The following is a 17,099-nucleotide window of genomic DNA, read 5'->3' on the forward strand; positions in this document are numbered from 1 at the left end:
ATATAATGACACATCTAATTTTTTAAGTAATTAATTCAAACAGTTTACTTCAAACACAATGCCATTCTGAGCTTTTTCTGAGAGGTGGCAGCAGAGTGGACATGACTGAAGAGCACATGCTCGTTTTCCATTGCCAGGTGTTTTGCCATCATTCTCCTGAATGGTACAGAAGTCAAGCTGTCTTTTCTCCTCCCGATTCTTCATATTCACGCTTCTTGTGAGGAATGTTGAACGTACTGGTACAAAAGAGCCTTGCTACTTCTTCCTCCATCTCTGCCAAGTGTTGACTTCGGAAAACAATCCAGGGCATGTATGTACAGAAAGTAAAAGGACTCAAAGAGTTTCCAGTCTTTCTGTGTGTCTGACATTTTCTCCTTTCCACAGCACATGTGATGCTTATCAAACATGCCCAAGCCCAGCACAACAATACAGCACTTCTGTGCCAAGTATTTCTGTGCTGCTTCTAACTTACTTAAAATGAATTTCATCTCTTTTTTTCTCTACTAGGCCCATTGACTGGTTTATCATAAAGGATATTACAAAGGAGGCCAGGCGTGGTGGCTCACACTTGTAATCCCAGCACTTTGGGAGGCCGAGATGGGTGGACCATTTGAGGTCAGCAGATCAAGACCAGCCTGGCCAACATGGTGAAACCTTGTCTCTACTAACAATAGAAAAAATACAGGCACGCAACTGTAATCTCAACTACTCAGGAGGCTGAGGCACAAGAATCGCTTGAACCTGGGAAGTGGGGGTTGCAGTGAGCTGAGATCACACCACTGTGCTCAAGCCTAGGTGACAGAGTGAGACCCTGTTTCAGAAAAAAAAAAAAAAAAAAAAAAAAAAAGATATTACAAAGGATACAGATGTAGAGATGCATAAGGAGAGGTATGAGGGAAGGGGCGTGGAGCTCCCACGCACTACCTGGGGCACCATCCTCCAGGAACCTCCACGTGTTCAGCTGCTGGGAAGCTCCCACATGGTGGCGGGCATCTGTAATCCCAGCTACTTGGGAGACTGAGGCAGGAGAATCACCTGAACCCAGGAGGTGACGGTTGCAGTGACCTGAGACTGTACCATTGCACTCCCGCCTGGGCAACAAGAGCAAAACTCCATCAAAAAAAAAAAAAGAAAAAAGAAAGAAAGAAAAAGAAAGAAGAATTGGGGGCTTATAAACCGTCTTAAGAAAAGAAAGGAGAGGAAGAGAGGAAGAGCACTTACGAAAAAAACAAATGGATGGTCTGGGCGCCATGGCTCATGCCTATAATCCCAGCACTTTGGGAGGCTGAGGCAGGCAGAATACCTGAGGCCAGGAGTTCAAGACCAGCCTGGCCAACATGGTGAAACCCCCATCTCTACTAAAAATACAAAAAAATCAGCCAGGCATGGTGGCAGGCACCTGTAATCCCAGCTACTTGGGAGGCTGAGGCAGAAGAATCGCTTGAACCCAGGAGGCAGAGGTTGCAGTGAGCTGAGATCACGCCACTGCACTCCAGCCTGGGTAACAAGAGTGAAACTCCATCTCAAAAAAAGAAAAAACAAATGACATTTAAGAAGAATAAATGGGTCCTTAGGAAAATACTTGGGAGATAAGATAGTTTTGTGGCAATGTCTGCTTAGGTGATCTCGTATCCTGAAGCTGGCTTCTTGGGCTCTGGTGACAAGAGTCAATCTTCCCTCTTTGTGAAACTCCTAGGGAGGGAACTCAAGACGACTGAGTTCCTTTGGGAGACTCTGCTTTTAGGTAGATAAAGGAGTTGAGAAAACAAGCCTCTCTGTCATCTATTGATTCTCAAATACCTTCAGCTCAAATTAACTTTTATTCTACAGTGGCATATTCTGCTCCACTTCACCACCGGAGATAAACTCACGAGAAATAAACTGAAGCCATATTCTAGATCCCTGTCTCCATCCGGAGCACCATGAAATACAAGTACCAGTCATCAGCTTCTTGAGTTTTGTATGTGGCTCCTAGGTTGGCTAGAGGTTTCAGTGAGAACTAAGATGAGACTGGGGTATTTAAAATATAACCTTACTGCCCCCTCTCCAGAAGTCTCCCCTCACCACACACAAACACAAGTCTGGAAGACTCCTCTGGACTTAGTTTGGAAGGGAATTTCAGGATGAAGGGAGTAGAGAAAAAGGTTTATACAATTTTAAAATTTAATTAATTTATTTAGAGAAAATAAAGATGGAATCTCACTATGTTGCCTAGGCTGGTCTCAAACTCCCGGGCTCAACTGATCCTCCCACCTCAGCCTCCCAAAATGCTGGGATTAGAGGTGTGAGCCATTGTACCCAGCCAGTTTACACAATCTTGATGTGCCATTGATACACAGTAGAGGCACACATTCACACTTATTGCTTTGTTTTGTTTGAGACACAGTCTCACTCTATCACCCAGGCTGGAGTTGAGTGGTGCAGTCTCAGCTCACTGCCTCCACCTCTTGGGTTCAAGCGATTCTCCTGCCTCAGCCTCCCAAGTAGCTGCTACAGGTTCATGCCACCACACCAGGCTAATTTTTGCATTTTTGGTAGAGACAGGGTTTCACCACGTTGGCCAGGCTGGTCTCAAACTCCTGACCCCAAGTTATCCACCCACCTTGGCCTCCCAAGGTGCTGGGATTTTAGGCGTGAGCCACTGCACCCAGCCCACACGTATTGTTGTTCAAATGGCTTCTTTGAAGTGGTTTTGAACTCCCAGAGATAGACACCTGTTTTAACCTGTCAGCCTCCTTCTAATCTGAACTAGGAGCTGTGTGCCCAGTTATATGCACACGTTGACAACAGTGTAGAGTTCTCAGGTGAAGTTCAGACATGTGAACTATATTGCTCATGCAAAGTTCTGTCTGGGATCAAGGATGCCCTCTTTGGATATCGTATGTCAGGTCAGAAAAGCACCACACCCAGCATTTGTCCTAGACGATGTATGATTTTCAGAAAATGCAAATCCCTGTGAAGGGTGGGGTAGATTAGGGCATGACAGGGTAACAGGAAAGAGTGAAAAATTTCAAATGCTCATGTTCCATCTTGAGTAATGTATAATAAGCTGAATAATCTCTGTTCTTGGAAACGTATAGTTCACCCACCCATTTTGCAGAGTTTTACCAAAAGAAAATTAAAACTTGTCATTCAGACTCTTCTCATTGGACTATTGAATGGAATTCTTATTTTCCCAAGCTTGTGTGGGTTGTACCTCCTCATTTCAGTCATGCACAAGTATGGTTTGTTTGACCAAGCCTAGGTTGTTGAGAAATCTATGACCTTCGGATCAGGACTCACTTAATAGAGTGAGCCAATCAATAAGGTCAGAACCAACACTGAGCGAACATCAACTTCTTTTTTCCTTTTTTTTTTTTTTTTTTTTTTGACAGAATCTTGCTCTGTCACCTAAGCTGGAGCTGCAGTGGCACAATCTCAGCTCACTGCAACCTACACCTCCCAAGTTCAAGTGATTCTCTTGCCTCAGCCTCCTGAGTAGCTGGGACTACAGGTACACGCCACCACAGCTGGCTAATTTTTTGCATTTTTAGTAGAGATGGGGTTTCACCGTGTTGGCCAGGCTAGCCTTGAACTCCTGACCTCAAGAGATCTGCCCACTTCTGCCTCCCAAAGTGCTGGGATTGCAGGTCCCAGCCTGCAATCCCAGCATTTGCCAGACCCATGTCTGGCCCAAGTGTCAACTTCTGGAGAGAAAACACACTACAGCATACATTCCTACCAAATAATTATACATTTGAGAGGTACATAAGAAAATATACCCCAAAATACCTTGGGATTTGTTTTTTGATAAAGCTTTGTATAGTGTGGTTGTCTGTCGACTTTTATCCGTCCTTATTTTGATCCATTATGTGTCAGTTCTTTATTTAAAGACTGTTCTTGGTACTTAGTCAATATTATATATTCTATTGTGAAAAAAGTTAAATAATGGGGAAATTATCTTTTATGTAGCAATGGCTTGCTTTCCCATAAAAGGTAATGAATCTAAAAAGCCTTCTCCTAAATAAATGGTTAAAACATAAGTTAGCACTCTTGGGAAAGAGTGAAGAGAAAAGAAGAGGGCTCAGGACTCTACTTTTATAAAGACAAAATCATGATCTCATTCAAGCCCTACTTGTAATGCTTTGAGTTGGAGGGTTTCTTCTTTTTATGAGACAGGGTCTCACTGTGTCACCCAGGCTAGAGTGCAGTGACACCATCTTAGCTCACTGCAGACTCTTTCTCCTAGGCTCAAGGGATCCTCCCACCTCAGCCTGCCAAGCAACTGGGATTACAGGCACATGCCACCAACTCTGGCTCAGTTTTACATTTTTTGTACAGATGGAATTTCACCGGGTTGCCCAGGCTGGTCTCAAACTCCTGAGCTCAAGTGATCCACCTGCCTTGGCCTCCCAAAGTGTTGGGATTACAGCTGTGTACCTCCCCACTAGCCAGGGAGCTCAGTTTTCAATACAAAGAAATTTGGCCTCAGAAAGGTTAAGAAGCCCAGCTGGTTTTATGGAAGAACCAGATCTAGAACCCAAGACTCTTAATCCAGGGTTTCTTAGGCACTGGGAATATTAACAACAAGAATCCATAAAGTTTTGTGAAAGAAGCGTGACTACGACTTCACCAGGTCAGGGTGGTTTGAGAGTAGAATACATAGTTGGCAATATCTTTCAGGCACAGAACTAGACCAAGATTACATAATTGGGATCTCTTGCGAGTCTCCAAAGTGCTTCCTGCTTTTCATTTATAAAACATGGAACTCTTTTTTTGTTTGTTTGTTTGTTTTTTGAGATGGAGTCTCACTCTGTAGCCCAGGCTGGAGTGCAGTGGCATGATCTCAACCCACTGCAACCTCTGCCTCCCAGGTTCAAGCGATTCTCCCTGCCTCAGCCTCCTGAGTAGCTGGGATTAAAGGTGCCTGCCACCATGCTGGCTAATTTTTGTATTTTTTTAGTAGAGACGAGATTTTGCTATGTTGGCCAGGCTGGTCAGGAGCTCCAGACCTCAAGTGATCTGCCCAGTTTGGGATTAATCCCAAAGCATTGGGATTACAGGCATAAGTCACCATGCCTGGCTTAAAACCTGGAATTAACACAGTGTTCCTCACAGGACTCCATTTCTCTTTCTACCTTAGGTAATCCAATTCTACTCCTCCTGCAGTGCATGAATATATATTAATAACTTTTTTCAAGAGACAGATCAGCTGCAAATATTTATCAAATGTGTTGATACATGCAAATTAGGCTTTCCCTGCTGCCCTTTCAAAACACAGAGAGAATAAAATGACCTATCCTTAACCCAATGACTGTTTGTGTGAACTTGAATAAACCTTCACCTTTCCTGTGCCTCATCGTTCTTATCTACAGAGCAGAGAAGTTAAACCAGATGACTTCTAGTTAAAATAATGTATGATTTAATGATACAGTTAATTAAGATTCTACTTGTGCACATATTTAGCTTCAGATAGGATCAGTGTGAGAAGACCATCTTGAGAGAAGTCAAGAAATCTAAGAATGAGTCCCGTTTTCAGCATCCAGCGGATGTGTAATCATAAACCTCACTTTCCCCGTTTATTAACACTCGTGGTCATCTCTCAGGGTTGTTTTGAAGACTGAACAAGATAAGTCATGTGAATGTGTTTTGTAAGTTGTATAGTTAGAGGAATTAGAAGTGTAATTATTGTTAAAGGAGATATTTGAAACACTACCTACATCATTACCTCCAATGGAGATAACAGGCTGAGTCCGGGTTATTTCTCGTTAGGACGTGTCCTTGTGCTGAGTAAATGGTAGGTTACCTTACCCGACTGCGCAGTGAGTCTTGATCCGGGAAACGCCTAACTCCTGAATTTTTACCAGAAAATAAAAGACTACACTAAAAAGAAACAGAAAGAACGTGGGAAGGAGGGAATTCGCAGGCAGAGGAGGAGGAAAAGCAAAGGAGGCAGTTAGAAGAAAGAAAGGAGAATTCAGAGGAATGATAGGGGCGGGCAGGGCCGAGCCGCCCGGGCAGGACAGAGTGGTGTCGAATGAGCTGCTAGCCCGGCGACCTGCCCGCGGCCCGGGCGGGGGAGGAGGCGGGGTTTGGCGGAGGTCAACGCCAGAGCCAGACTTAAAAGGGAGATAATCCTAGCTACTTGATGACACCAGTGACTTCCGATGCCCCGGGCAAGAGAACGCCACGAGGGATAACGGGAGGAAGGCCGGGGCCGCCAAGGCAGTCCCAGGCTCGCGAAGGATTTGCGCAGACCGGACAGGGGCATCCTGCAGCTTCGGGGCGCCCTGCACCCCGCCACCATGTGCGAGCTGTACTGCAAGCCGGACACTCTGGCGCTGAGGAAGAAGCACATCGGGTAAGGGCACCTTGGCCCTGAAGAAAGTGCAGAGAGGGGGCAATAACGAGTGCAGAGGGTGGAGAGATAAAGCCAGGTAGGGAACCAGCGATGCCACCGCCGCCCTCCGTGCCCGCCGCGCCTGTGCACACGCCCTGAACGCCTCCACCTGCAGGGGCCGCGCGGGCTCCCAGAAACGCTCCTGGAGCCCGGAACGCTGGGCTCCCTGCCCGCTCGAAAGTCCCCGGCTCGCTCTGCAGTCGGCGGACTAGCGGGGCCTGCCGGCCGACTAGAGGGGTTGATGGATGACAGCCAATAGCCCTAGCAGACAACCAATAGCCCTAGCAGACACCATTCCAGGGATGGGAGGTGGGTGGGAGAAAGATAGCGCTCCGCCACCCCCACCCAACTCGAAAGTTTTTGGGAACTGTGAACTCAGAAATATTTTTTCATGATAGCTCTGCAAACAAACTAATTCTGACAATTTTTACTCAAAGTGAACTTTTTCTTCTTACATGCTTGGTTAAGCGGTGAAGTGTTAACCTAGCCAATGGAAAACTTGAAACCACCTTCTGTTAGAAAAGCAGAGATTTTATTTCGATCCCTCTTACCCAACTTGGTCTCCCAAGCTGCGTTCTCCCCAGCCTGCTTGTCTTGCCCCTGTCACAGACGACTTGGTAATCTAATGGTGAGCATATAAGACCAACGGGGCTCTGGCCCTCGTTGGGTGTCATATTCCCTGTGTGACCTCTGTCAAATTACTTTAATTGTCTCTTCTATGAAAGTAGGAATAACATTCTACTTCACAGGAGCAAGCAGATGAGATTAATATGTTAGTGTTTTGTGGGTGGTTTTTAAAAAGATACGTGTCAATATAAATGATGATTCATGACCCCGAACACTGTAAAGTCAACCATCTGCAATATTCACTTGAAATGAACGACTGCAGCTGGGCCAGTGGGCATGAGAGAGCGCTTGAGATTACAAGGAGGAAAACAATCCGCATCCTCTTCAGAGGAATGCTGGACAGTTTCTCAGACTGAAGCTCCTCACTCTACTGGAGGGGTTTCTAGATGATGGTTAGGAAGACTAGTCCTGTCTCTCTCAGTCACGAAGTGGGGTCAAAATAGTCCAGTTCTTCCCCCATTAATCAATTACTACCCTACTTTTTCTAATCACTCACTCCGTTAGTTTTCAATCTTACATAGTTAGATTCCAGTGAATGCCTAATAGTTTCTGATATCAGCAGAACAAACTTTCTAAAAGCACGAGTGTAGCCATGGGCTGACTGGAAGAAGGAGAATTTTACCTGAAGTCTGACGGGCAAGGTGGAAAATGTGTTTAAAAGGCAATGTGAAGTCTGCAGCTTTCAGCCCACATCCTTAACAAAGATTTTTTTTTTTTTTGAATTTCAACTTTTAGGTGTAAACTAATAGCTGAGTTTGAACCAATAAGAAGTTCTTATAAAATATTATTTTCATTTCAGCTGATGATGCTTAAAAAGCATCAATATATAACACACCCTTATGCAATTTTAAAATTTGAGGTTACCTACTGTTCATAATAATCAAAATTCCTTCTAAACAGTTACATATCAATTTAGTATATTTCTACTACTAAAACTACCTCCAATGCGTGTGAGGGCTTTTTTGTGTGTATGCAAAACCACCAAAATAAATAAATATATTTAACTTTAGTTCTTAAATGTTCGTAAAGCCAAGATTAGAAGCCTTTATGAAATTTCTGTGTGATAAAATGTATACTCCAGACATTCATCCAAATAAAAGTATGGATGACTTTATTATGCTCAAAAAAACATATTAAGTGGTTAGAAGCATAATTGAATTTCATTAGTTAATAATGGAAAATCCATTTGATACAGAACAAGTACCACTCAAAATACATGAAAATGAAAATGATCTATAAAACTTCGTAGTATTTAACTCTAGGTTATTTGTATTTAGTTTTCAGTGCTATTCATGTCTTTATACATTAGATTGAAGGGGAAACAGAGATGTCTACCTTGGGCGATGGCACAACACAGCCTACTTGCAAATTCTGATTTTCTCATTTACTGTCTGTGTAACCTTAAGCCAGTTTCTTAATTTCTCTGTGCCTTGGTCTCCTCACCTGTGAGAGTAAGAATGATAATAACCTCTATTTCATAGGATTGTTGGCAGAATTAAATAATATTTACAAAATATGTAACAGTTTCTGACACATTAAGCCCCCCAAAAAAACTTGGTTATTTTTTTTCTGATAGAACAAAATTTCTCAAAGGAAAAGTAGTTATTGGTTTATGTGATTGGAACCATCAGAGAGTGGATTCATGTGCCTCTAATAAACTGTCAAATCATGGCACATTTAACATAACAAGCATAAGGAATGTGAACAATGTCATGAATGGGGGATTAACATAAAAGTTTCCAGGTTTACATGAAATGAAAAGAAATGTATGTCATCCAGGTTTTGTTTTCCCTTTCCTTTATGTAATTGTACTTTTCCACAGATGGTGACATTCATTGAGAAGGAAAAATACTGAGAGTAGTCCTACCAGACCAAAGTGTTTCCTTTGATTATTTCTAGGCCCTCATGCAAAGTTTTCTTTGCATCGGATCCCATCAAAATAGTGAGAGCCCGGAGGCAGTACATGTTTGACGAGAACGGTGAACAGTACTTGGACTGCATCAACAATGTTGCCCATGGTAAATGTCCTGTCCTTGCAGTGCTTTGAAGGAAATGTTTATGGAGTAAAGCTGACTTGGAACACTTAATATTTGTCTAGGGAATTGCAGTGGCTGCAGTTCCTTTGCTGAGTGGGCCAGTAGTCCTAGCAGGGAAAATCGCAGCAAAATATGGAAGAGAAAGGAACTCAACTTTTGTTTGTTTGTTTGTGTGCTTCATCATTCCTCTTATTCCCAGGCACTTAGAATTCTAACTTACTTCTTGGGCTTTTGTTTCATAAACTTTAGTGGGACACTGTCACCCAGAAGTGGTCAAAGCTGCCCTGAAACAAATGGAACTGCTAAATACAAATTCTCGATTCCTCCACGACAACATTGTTGAGTATGCCAAGCGCCTTTCAGCCACTCTGCCGGAAAAACTCTCTGTTTGTTATTTTACAAATTCAGGGTATGTTCCATGGTTCCCCCCCCTCCCCATTCCCACTAAACTTTGTCTACTCTTTCACACAAATCTTTCCTTTTGATTCATGGTGGAGCTTGTCTAAAAAGGTCTGCTGGAGTTTCTTGCCATTCACTAAGTGATCACACATGAGGGACCCGGCCTTTCTGGTTCTCCCACTTTATTCCAAGACTCTGAATCAAACTGGTGTAACGATGCTCACCTCCTCAGGCAGTGCAATAAATAGCTAAAGGATCAATAGGCCAAGATATTCTTTCAATGAGTGTATGAGGAACTTTAGCCGAGAAATAACTCTACTAAACAAGCTATAACTTTTTAAAGATTTTTGGTTGTTGAAAATTGAGCATATTTCCCCAACACAAACACAAGAAAAGAAAAAAGAAGGCCTGCCTGTAAAAAGTGGCTCGCGCCTGTAACCCCAGCAGTTTGGGAGGCCGAGGAGGGCAGGCCACGAGGCCAGGAGATCAAGACCATCCTAGTTAACACAGTGAAACCCTGTCTCTACTAAAAGTACAAAAAATTAGCCAGACGTGGTGGTGGGTGCCCATGGTCCCAGCTACTCGGGAGGCTGAGGCAGGAGAATAGTGTGAACCCAGGAGGGGGAACTTGCAGTGAGCCAAGATCGTGCCACTGCACTCCAGCCTGGGCAACAGAGGCAGACTCCATTTAAAAAAAAAAAGAAAAAAGAAAGAAAGGAAAAAGAGGGAAACTCAAATAGATACATTTCAAGTTTCATTTATTTATTATTATTATTATTTTTTTTTTGAGATGGAGTTTCGCTCTTTTTCCCCAGGCTGAAGTGTAATGGCACTATCTCGGCTCACTGCAACCTCCACCTCCCGGGTTCAAGTGATTCTTCTGCCACAGCCTCCTGAGTAGCTGGGATTACAGGTATGCACCACCACGCCCAGCTAATTTTGTATTTTAGTAGAAATGGAGTTTCTCCATGTTAGTCAGGCTGGTCTCAAACTCCTGACCTCAGGTGATCTGCCTGCCTCGGCCTCCCAAAGTGCGGGGATTACAGGTATGAGCAACCGCGCCCAGCCAGAAGGAGCCCCAAGAGGGCTGGGCTGGCCTGGAAGGCCATGCATGAGACTACCAGTGGCACCTCAGGGTCAGCGTGGGGTCCCTGGGGCCAGCACCAATGCCCACAGGCTGGCCATCCCCACACAGGCCCCTCGGGCCGCCTCAACTTTTTAACTTAGTTTTTTGTTTTGTTTTGTTTTGTTTGTTTTTTAGTGACAGGGACTCATTATGTTGCCCAGGCCGCTCTTGAACTCCTGGGCTCAAGCAATCTGCCCACCTCAGCCTTCCAAAGTGCAGGGATTACAGGTGTGAGCCACTGTGCCTGGCCCCTACTTTTAAATTCTGTAAATTCAAATCATTGTATATCCATTCTATAGACTATTATGCAGATATCTAGAAGTATGTTTTTGTGAATGTGTGCCTAAATATGTGCTTGAAATGCAATATTATATTAGGGGAAGCTATATAAGTGTATAGTAGAAACTCCTATTTTAAAAATGAAATATGGTTGGGGTGGTGGCTCATGCCTGTAATCCCAGCACTTTGGGAGGCCAAGGCGGGTGGATCACGAGGTCAAGAGATCAAGACCATCCTGGCCAACATGGTGAAACCCTGTCTCTACTAAAATACAAAAATTAGCTCGGCATGGTGGTGCACACCTGTAGTCCCAGCTACTTGGGAGGCTGAGGCAGGAGAATTGCTTGAACCAGGGAGTCAGGTTGCAGTAAGCTGAGATCATGCCACTGCACTCCAGCCTGGCAAGAGAGAAAGAAAGAAAGAAAGAAAGAAAGAAAGAAAGAAAGAAAGAAAGAAAGAAAGAAGAAAGAAAGAAGAAAGAAGAAGGAAGGAAGGAAGGAAGAAGGAAGGAAGGAAGGGAAGGAAGGAAGGAGGAAGGGAAGGAAGGAAGGAGAAAATTAACTATTAGATATTTTGTGAATATTTGATTATATGACTCTGTGTGATTCACTTTTCATTAAGATATTTTAAAACCAAATTTATGTCCAGCGTGGTGGGTCACACCACTATGCTTGGCTCAGCTTCCCAAAGTGTTGGGGTTACAGGGTGAGCCACTATGCCTGGCCTAATTTTTGTGTTTTTTGTGGAGATGGAGTTTCACCACGTTGCCCAGGCTGGTCTCAAACTCGTGGGCTCAAGGAATCTGCCCGCCTCAGCCTCCCAAAGTGCTAGTATTACAGGCATGAGCCACTGCACCCATCCAAGACTAATATTCTTTTTTTTTTAATTTAAAAAAACATTTCATTATTTTTAGAGACAAGGTCTCGCTAGGTTGGTCAGGTTGATCTTGAACTCCTGACCTCAAGAAATCTTCCTGCCTTGGCCTACCAAAGTGCTAAGATTACAGGCAGGAGCCACCACTACCATGCCTGGCCAACAAAATATTCTTAAAGTAAAAAAGTCTTCAGTCTGAATCCTGCTCTACCTCATATTAGCTATGAGACCTTATTCTGATTACTTTACCTCTCTGAGGCTGTTTTATCCATAAAAAGGAGATGGCAGTACTTGTAATGTTGTTACAAGAATAAATACAAGCAAAATCCTCAGCATGATGTTTAGCAGATAGTAAACATTCCACTTATTATTATTTTCTTCCTGTGTTTGGGTAGTATATTTAGATTATCTGAAATACATAGGAAAAAATTTGATACTCATTTTATAGAGAAGGAAGCTAGTCAAATATTGGCTAAATACGACATAGGTTGGCAGCCAACCTAATGGGCCCTCAGTCTCCCATTCCTCCTGTGGAGATCAGGTTTAATGAAGGCTTCTTCATGTCCTCAGTCACTATGTGGCTGAACTAAAGTCTGAAATGGGCAGCGTATCCTTAATGTTTATTGGGTTTCTTCTATATGTCTCATTCTTTATTGAAAACATCTAGGGAACCTTATATTAGAAGGGTAAAGTGGGTGGGCAAGTTAGAGGAAGGAGAGGATTTCAACTTATTATGTTGTAAGTTTCTGAATAAATGTAATCTTACAGCTTTTGTAATTAACATCCTAAATGTTTTTGTTTTTGTTGTTGTTGTTGTTGTTCTGGAGATGGAGTCTCACTCTGTTACCCAGGTTGGAGTGCAGTGGGGCGATCTCCACTCACTGCAACCTCCACCTCCCAGGTTCAAGCAATTCTCCTGCCTCAGCCTCCCAAGTAGCTGAGACTATAGGCCCACGCTGCCACGCCTGGCTAATTTTTTGTATTTTAGTAGACATAGGGTTTCACCGTGTTGCCTAGTCTGGTCTCTAACTTCTGAGCTCAGGCAATCAGCCCTCCTTGGCCTCCCAAAGTGCTAGGATTACAGGTGTGAGCTACCGTGCCTGGCACATCCTAAATGTTTTAAAAAAAGATTGTGTCAGTGTCCTCTCTCTCTGTTATCTTAATAGATCCGAAGCCAACGACTTAGCCTTACGCCTGGCTCGGCAGTTCAGAGGCCACCGGGATGTGATCACTCTTGACCAGTAAGTCTTGGACACAAGGTTTCTAAGCAAGCAGATTCTTCAGAGACAAAATCGTATTGATCCTATCCATACTAATACCATAAACACACGTGAAGGAGGACAGATATATGGAGCAATGTTTTTAAAAATTATGTACTAAGCTATCAAGGCCAGCTTAAATCCACAGGAATACTTAATTCCTTCTAAGTACCAGGAAGTGGGAGAAGCTCTCTTGGGTACTGTCGGGGATGTAGCTTCATGGAGTTTGCATGAATCATGGATTATTTTTCACACATTATTTATTGAGCCACTAGTAACATGTAAGTAATAAAATTGCTTTCCAAATAAGAATACAATTAATTTCCAAAAAATTCAAGCACTCACTTCAATATTGTGATTATTCGCAGTCACTAATTTTAAAGATAACAATTTAGAGCAAATTTTAAAGAAAACCAGCAGCCAGGTAAAATTTAAAACTTTTCATTAGCCTGTAATTATTAACAGTCACTATCTAATCTTCGCTCTCAAACATGAATTTATTACATTTTAAACAAGAAATCTGGCAACTTCCATCTTTATTAGACTTTTTTTTTTTTTTTTTGAGATGGAGTCTCGCTGTGTCGCCCAGGCTGGAGTTCAGTGATGCGATCTCCACTCACTGCAACCTCTGCCTCCCGGGTTCAAGCAATTCTCCTGCCTCAGCCTCTGGAGTTAGCTGGTATTACAGGCACCTTCCACCATGCCCAACTAACTTTTCTGTATTTTTAGTAAAGACAGGGTTTCACCATGTTAGCCAGACTGGTTTGGAGCTCCTGACCTTAAGTTATCTGCCTTCCTCAGCCCCACAAAGTGCTAGGATTACAGGCGTGAGCCACCGAGCTCAGCCTAGGGATTTTTTTTTCTTTTAAATTTTTGTCTACTCTACTCACTGACTTCAGATGTAGAGGGTGAAGTTAAATATGCACCTCATTTCATGCCCTTCCCAATTGCTTTTGGGAACTTATTCATAAATTCTTTGCCAAGGCTGATGTCCAGAATAGTATTTCCTAGGGTTTTCTTCTAGTATTTTTACAGTTTTAAGTCTCAAATTTAAGTCTTTAATCCATGTTGAGTTAATTTTTGTATATTGTAAAAGGCAGGAGTCCAGTTTCATTCTTCTGCATATGGCTAGCTTCAATCTTAGTTCTTAAAAAGGCCTCCTTTTCCTACTCAAGTAGTATTTGCCTAATATTAGCAAGTGGACATGCTTTAGAAATCATCCCAAACAGAAACAGATGCCCATTCTATGAGATAAAGTTGTTTTAAATTTACTAGAATGTAACACATATTCTTTTAACACATTTAAAGAATACATACATGTAAAGTATTGCATGAGGATATAGAAAACAATTTTTCACATTTAGACTATCTGATTTAGCAATATAATCCAAATACATCAGTTTTCCCAACTAAAAGAAATTGTCAATGAGGACACATGTTTGGCTTTCTGTGAGTTGTATTACATGTAAAGGAAGAATTGGACACATTAAGGGCCAGTCTTGCCATGAAAAATTAGATCCCATATAGTCAAATCTGGCACCAATGTTGAGATTCTCCCTGGATGGATACATATGGATGAAATGCAACACTGGTTTTCATATATTTGAAAACATCTCTCGGAATTATTTTGGTTATTTTTTTTTTCTCTTTTCAGTGCTTACCATGGTCACCTATCATCCTTAATTGAGATTAGCCCATATAAGTTTCAGAAAGGAAAAGATGTCAAAAAAGAATTTGTACATGTGGTAAGTGTCTTAGAACCCTAAATCAGAATGTTAGTACTGGAGGAATGCTTAATGATAATCCAGCCCAATGCTTTCATCTAAATGAACCATGAAAGAGAAACTAAAATCAAGAGCAGTTATGTGGCTTGCTAAGGTCAAGGGGCTAAATAATGACAGAATGTTATTTAAAATCTATTTATCTATTTAAAATATATTGATGAGTATTACAATAGGCAAATTAGTTTAGTAGTTGTTCAGAGCTATCATTTTATTTTTCTTACTCTTTAATCTTCAGTTACATTTTCTGTCACAAATGCCAACTCAAAATTCAGAGTTGAACTAAGTGTGTATTTAAATTGCTCTTGGCCGGGCACAGTGGCTCACGCCTGTAATTCCAACACTTTGGGAGGCCAAGGCGGGCAGATCACTTGAGATCAGGAATTAAAGACCAGCCTGGACAACATAGTGAAATCCTGTCTCTACTTTAAAAAAGTACAAAAATTAGCCAGGTGTGGTGGCAGGCGCCTGTAATCCCAGCAACTTGGGAGGCTGAGGCAGGAGAATCCCTTGAACCCGGGAGGTGGAGGTTGCAGTGATCTGAGATCATGTCACTGCACCCCAACCCGGGTGACAGAGCGAGACTCCATCTCAAAAAAAAAAAGGAAAAAAATAAAAAAAAAATTGCTCTGTATAATAATGCTAAATTATTATATAGCTTTATTAAGTAAAATAAAGAAACCAACCAAGTTGTTGAAAAAGTAAAGTTTATTTGGTGTGTTTGTCTTAACTGAGGATCAGCATAATTTCTTTTTTTCTTTTCTTATCTTTTTCTACTTTTCTTTCTTTTTTTTTTTTTTTTTTTTGAGACAGAGTCTCACTTTGCTACCCAGGCTGGAGTGCAGTGGCACCATCTTGGCTCACTGAAACCTTCGCCTACCATGTTCAAGCGATTCTTTAGCCTCAGCCTCCAGAGCAGCTGGGATTACAGGCATACTCTACCAAGCCCTGCTAATTTTTGTATTTTTTGTAGAGACAGGGTTTCATCATGTAGGCCAGGCTGGTCTCAAACCCCTGACCTTAAGAGACCGGCACACCTCAGCCTCCCAAAGATTACACACGTGAGCCACCGCGCCTGGCCAATTTCTTGAGAATCATCAATACTTTCTTTCAAGATTTTAAGATCTGGAGTGAGTGCTAACACACTCTAGTTTTCTGAATGATTATGATTTGTAATATAGTTGATCAGTGTTGGCTCATTTTAAATACAGACTAGTTAATACAGTTTCCATTCACTGACATTTTAAAATAGTATCATCACACTTGTTGATTTGAATTTTCTATTTATGTGAGGAGGGATATAGTCTTGATTTATAGCAGTCTGGAAGCAAATCCAAGCTTCTGTTCACAATTCGAAGATGTCAGTTCTTCACAGATTTTAGAAATGTTAAGGAAAAAAAAGAACAAAAAAACCTAAAGTATCTTAAGTTCCCATGATCACCATTCTAACATGTTCTTGTGGGGAAATGCCTTTTTGTTTTGTTTTATTTTGTTTTGTTTTTTTTTGAGATGGAGTCTCGCTCGGTTGTCCAGGCTGGTGCGGTGGCTCAATCTCGACTCACTGGAAGCACTGCCTCCCGGATTCACGCCATTCTCCTGCCTCAGTCTCTTGAGTAGCTGGGACTACATGCGCCCATCACCACGCCCGGCTAATTTTTGTATTGTTTTTTTTTGAGATGGAGTCTCGCTCGGTTGTCCAGGCTGGTGCGGTGGCTCAATCTCGACTCACTGGAAGCACTGCCTCCCGGATTCACGCCATTCTCCTGCCTCAGCCTCCCAAGTAGCTGGGACTACAGGCGCCCGCCACCTCGTCCGGCTAGTTTTTGTATTTTTTAGTAGAGACGGGGTTTCGCCGTGTTAGCTAGGTTGGTCTCGATCTCCTGACCTCGCGATCCGCCCACCTCGGCCTCCCAAAGTGCTGGGATTACAGGCATGAGCCACCGCGCCCAGCCGGGAAATTCCTTTTTGTTAAGGTTTGTCGAAAGGGCAAATTACAAGCAACTGCATGATTTGACGTTTTCAGGCACCAACTCCAGATACTTACAGAGGAAAATATAGAGAAGACCATGCAGACCCAGCCAGTGCTTATGCAGATGAAGTGAAGAAAATCATTGAAGATGCTCATAATAGTGGAAGGAAGGTTTGTATTTATAGCTTTGGAAACATCTCAACATCTTTTATAAAAGGGATTGAAACTGTTGGGATTCAATGAAGAGATGGAAAAGGATTATATCTAATGTCCCTTTCTGTTCTTTTTTCTTTAATCAAATGGCCAGTTTGCCACTTGCTACAGGTCTATTCCTAGCTATTTTTAAAACAACCTGCTCTATAAGATATCCT

General features: G+C 42.4%; 1 protein-coding gene across 2 annotated transcripts in view; it reads left to right on the forward strand.

Moving 5' to 3' along the window:
• Positions 1–6,077: 6,077 nt before the first annotated feature.
• The window catches only part of ETNPPL (ethanolamine-phosphate phospho-lyase), a 20,294-nt gene continuing 9,272 nt past the window's right edge, over positions 6,078–17,099 (forward strand). Inside the window, exons 1-6 of one of the 2 annotated variants that reach the window (XM_017852387.1) lie at positions 6,078–6,340; positions 8,906–9,024; positions 9,292–9,451; positions 12,886–12,960; positions 14,633–14,723; positions 16,783–16,899. In XM_017852387.1, coding sequence (XP_017707876.1) covers positions 6,285–6,340; positions 8,906–9,024; positions 9,292–9,451; positions 12,886–12,960; positions 14,633–14,723; positions 16,783–16,899 — 618 coding nt within the window. In that variant the 5' untranslated portion in view covers positions 6,078–6,284. Of the gene's footprint in view, positions 6,417–8,905; positions 9,025–9,291; positions 9,452–12,885; positions 12,961–14,632; positions 14,724–16,782; positions 16,900–17,099 lie in introns of both variants that reach the window. The other variant, XM_017852388.1, reaches the window with a different exon arrangement.

The sequence above is a fragment of the Rhinopithecus bieti genome, unplaced genomic scaffold (genome assembly GCF_001698545.2).
Source record: "Rhinopithecus bieti isolate Rb0 unplaced genomic scaffold, ASM169854v2 scaffold_35077, whole genome shotgun sequence".
Lineage (NCBI taxonomy): Eukaryota > Metazoa > Chordata > Mammalia > Primates > Cercopithecidae > Rhinopithecus > Rhinopithecus bieti.